Genomic DNA, 3,811 nt, shown 5'->3' with positions numbered 1-3,811 from the left:
ATATATTTCACTATGTAACTATCTTATTTTAGGTGATATGAAGACTTCTTGTGAGTTTAAAAGATTTTATTAAAAAACAAAAACAACTAAACTACTGACTTCAAATGCTGCTAGTTTTGAATCCTTGTTTGACCTCAAGTGAACTCCTTTTTCTTTCTTCCTTTTTTTTTTCTTTTACTAACTTTAATCTCTACTGTTTGATTTTAATCAGATCCTATTTTGCTAACTTTAATCCCTCTCTCTCTGTCCAAGCTCTCTTACTAATAACACAGCAGTTTTAATTCACTTCCTCTTGTTTTACCTTCTATGATGATTTCCTGCCTCTTCTGTCACTTCTTTAATTTATTTCTCTTCTCATTGCATATCTTTCTTTATCCTTCCCTTTCTCCCATTCTGTCTGTCTCTCTCTCTCTCCCTATCACTTCCATATTTTACTTTTCCTTCTGCTTGCATTGCTTGTTTCTCTTGTGCTTGTAGATTTTGTAATATTGTTGCATGATGTTATTGTTATGGAATGGGAAAAACAGTAGGTTGACCGATTAAGTGCCTTGCATTATTTAGTTATGTTGCTTTAATATTTTGATCTCAAAAGGCAGTGGAGCTGGCAGAATCATTAGCGTGTTGGGTGCATGATTAGCAGCATTTCTTTCATCTTTACATCCTGAGTTCAAACTCTGATGAAATCGAATTTGCCTTTCAACCTTTCAGGGCTCAATAAAATAAGTACCAGTTGAGCACTGGGATTGATGTAATCAACTTACCCCTCCCCCTAACTTGCTGCCCTTTTTAACCAGTATTTTGATTTCAAATCCAAGTGAGGTCAATATTAAGTTTCATCTTTTCAGGGTTGAGAAAATAAAATAATAACAGTCAAGTACTGAGATTAGTTTGTCAATAGTACTTCTTCCACCAAATAGTACTTCTTCTGTGTAATAGTACTTCTTCCGTCAAATAGTACTTCTTCCGCCAAATAGTACTTCTGTCAAATAGTACTTCTTCCGTCAAATAGTACTTCTTCCGTCAAATAGTACTTCTTCCGTCAAATAGTACTTCTTCCATCTTGTACCAATGATAGAAATCTTTGTAATTGTTGTTGTGTGGAATAGCCAACAGATTCTTTTCTACTCTAGGTACAAGGCCTGAAATTTTTGGGGAGGGGAGGCAGTCGATTAGATTGACCCAGTATGCAACTGGTACTTAATTTACTGACCCTGAAAGGATGAAAAGCAAAGTCGATCTTGGTGGAATTTGAACTCAGAATGTAAAGACAGATAAAATACCGCTAAGCACTTCGCCTGGTATGCTAACATTCCTGCCAACTTGCCGCCATGGAAATAACCAACAGATTAATTCTTCAAACTGTTGAACACTTGCTGTAGATGTTGTGACCTTCCATATTGTTGTAGACATTTGGGTCCTTCCATACTATTGTATTTATTGCCCTTCCTGCCATAGACATTGAGTAGACATAACATTCTTTCTTACTACTATGACTATTTTATCCCTTTATACTGCTGTAGTCATTGTGTCATGGACAATGACTTCACTCAGTATTGAATTAAGAGTTAATGGTGATAGAGCTTTTGAGACCAATCAGCTATGTTTTTAGCAGATATGTGATCATACGAGTTTCCATCTATGACTGTCATATTTTCATACATCCAAAACTACATTGTCCACTCTGTCCTTCTCTTTTTGTAAGAATAGCATATGATTTGAGAATTATCTGGCTGCTATTTCTAGCTGATTGAGTGATCATGTAACAAGTGTTGTGGGGCAGTGTTTTGGTGTTTAGTAACTCAAATCCATTACTTGATCTCAATTTCCAGTGTGAACTATATGAGTAGCATTAGTAGACTAAGGAAATGTATGAATGTCCTAACTTCTCAGTTTTGTCAGTAATTTATGTGAGGGTGTAGGTTAGCAGTCTCATGGCCCCTTTTTAGACTGTAGGATATAGGGGGAAACCAATGTTACTCAACTGTTTCAGGTTATGGTTAGTAATGGTGGTTAGACAACTAAAGTATGTTGTAGAGGGAAACACTGTATAATTGATACACCTGATAGAAATAGCAGGCTAATCTCCCTCGGTGTCTTGAATTAGGAAATGACACATAGATAATGTAGGCCCAGTCATAATCCTTAAAAAGACTGGATGGACATTGGCAGAATATCTGGAATATTTTTAATCATAGCTTTAATGACCAATGGAATATTTTTCAAAAGGGGAACAGTGGGGGGTAATGACTACAGGAAAGAAGTACACCTGGTTTAAATGGTGTTTGGTGTGATGGTATCATCATCATCATCATCATCATCATCATCATCATCATCATCATCATCATCATCATCATCATTCAACATGTCTTCCATGCTGGCATGGGTTGGACAGTTCGACAAAAGCTAGTGAACCAGAGGTCTGTGTCCAGCTCTACTGTCTGTTTTGGCATGGTTTTTACTTAATGACATCCATTTTACAGAGTGAAATATGTGGCTGAAAAATAAACGAGGCTGTTCCATGAGAGAAAACATGTTTCCTAATTAATATTTTCACATGAGAACACTGTTGTTCTAATTCCACATCATTTGTGTGTGTGTGTATTATGAGATTAATTGAAGATTAAACTCTAATACTGGCAACAGTATTATATATATATATATATATATATATATACATATATATATATATATGGTATTTCCTGTGTTACAGTTAGATGTATGGCTTCTGCTTTTGAATTTAGAGCTCCGTGTCAAGTATCTCATCTAGTTTACTTCCAGTAAAGTGCTGTGGTTACTACTGTTCTTAGTAGTATTAGCAAATATAAGGAGAATTATGATGAACACAAGATGCAGTTTATACCATCTGTTCCCTGTACATGTTTCATCATTGTCGTTATTTGCATTTTTTGCTGTGGGTGTTCGTGGTCCATTTGGATGCAGATCTACTATAATTCTTCAAGGGAACACTGTATTGCATTATATTGACACAGTTCCTCTGAAGAACTGTTGTGGATCTGCATCCAATTGCATTATGAACATCCACTGCAGACGACACATATGTGTACATTTAACAAATAGTATAAATTTCATCTTGTGTTTATCATTTTTTCATATATATATATAGAGAGAGAGGTAGACCCAGGAAGACCTAGGATGAGGTGGTGAAGCACGACCTTCAAACATTGGGCCTCACAGAGGCGATGACGAGTGACCAAGATCTTTGGAGATATGCTGTGCTTGAGAAGACCTGGCAAGCCAAGTGAGACCGTAACCGTGGCCTATGCCAGTGTAGCATAATCGGCCCATTTAAGAGTATCCTTCAATCATTGGGCAATAAACTGCACTTGCAAAGACCTGTTGAGGCAAGTGAATTCATTGTCGTGGCTGATGCCAGTGCCACCTGACTGATACCTGTACCGGTGGCACATAAAAAGCACCATTCAAGCATGGTCAATGCCAGTACCACCTGACTGGTCCTGTGCCGGTGGCATGTAAAAAAAAAAAAGTATCATTCGAGCATGGCCGTTGCCTGTACCGCCTGACTGGCTCCAGTGCTGATGGCACATAAAAAGCACCATTCAAGCATGGTCGATGCCAGTACCACTCGACTGGCCCTTGTACTGGTGGCACGTAAAGAGCACCCGCTACACTCTCAGAGTGGTTGGCGTTAGGAAGGGCATCTAGCTGTAGAAACCTTGCCAGATCAGATTGGAACCTGGTGCAGCCTTCTGGCTTGCCAGTTCTCAGTCAAACCATCCAACCCACGCCAGCATGGAAAGTGGATGTTCAATGACGACGATGATGATGATGA

General features: G+C 38.2%; 1 protein-coding gene across 1 annotated transcript in view; it reads left to right on the top strand.

Annotated features, from left to right (window-relative positions):
- LOC106873465 (sterol regulatory element-binding protein 1) overlaps nt 1-3,811 on the top strand; it is a 91,913-nt gene that overhangs the window by 50,048 nt on the left and 38,054 nt on the right. Inside the window, exon 8 of the mRNA XM_052974245.1 lies at nt 33-50. Within this exon, the coding sequence (XP_052830205.1) occupies nt 33-50 (18 nt within the window). The remainder of the gene's footprint in view (nt 1-32; nt 51-3,811) is intronic.

Source organism: Octopus bimaculoides, chromosome 1 (genome assembly GCF_001194135.2).
Source record: "Octopus bimaculoides isolate UCB-OBI-ISO-001 chromosome 1, ASM119413v2, whole genome shotgun sequence".
In the NCBI taxonomy this organism is placed as follows: domain Eukaryota; kingdom Metazoa; phylum Mollusca; class Cephalopoda; order Octopoda; family Octopodidae; genus Octopus; species Octopus bimaculoides.
Note: the sequence above shows the minus strand (reverse complement) of the source record. Positions and strands in the feature narration are given on the sequence as shown.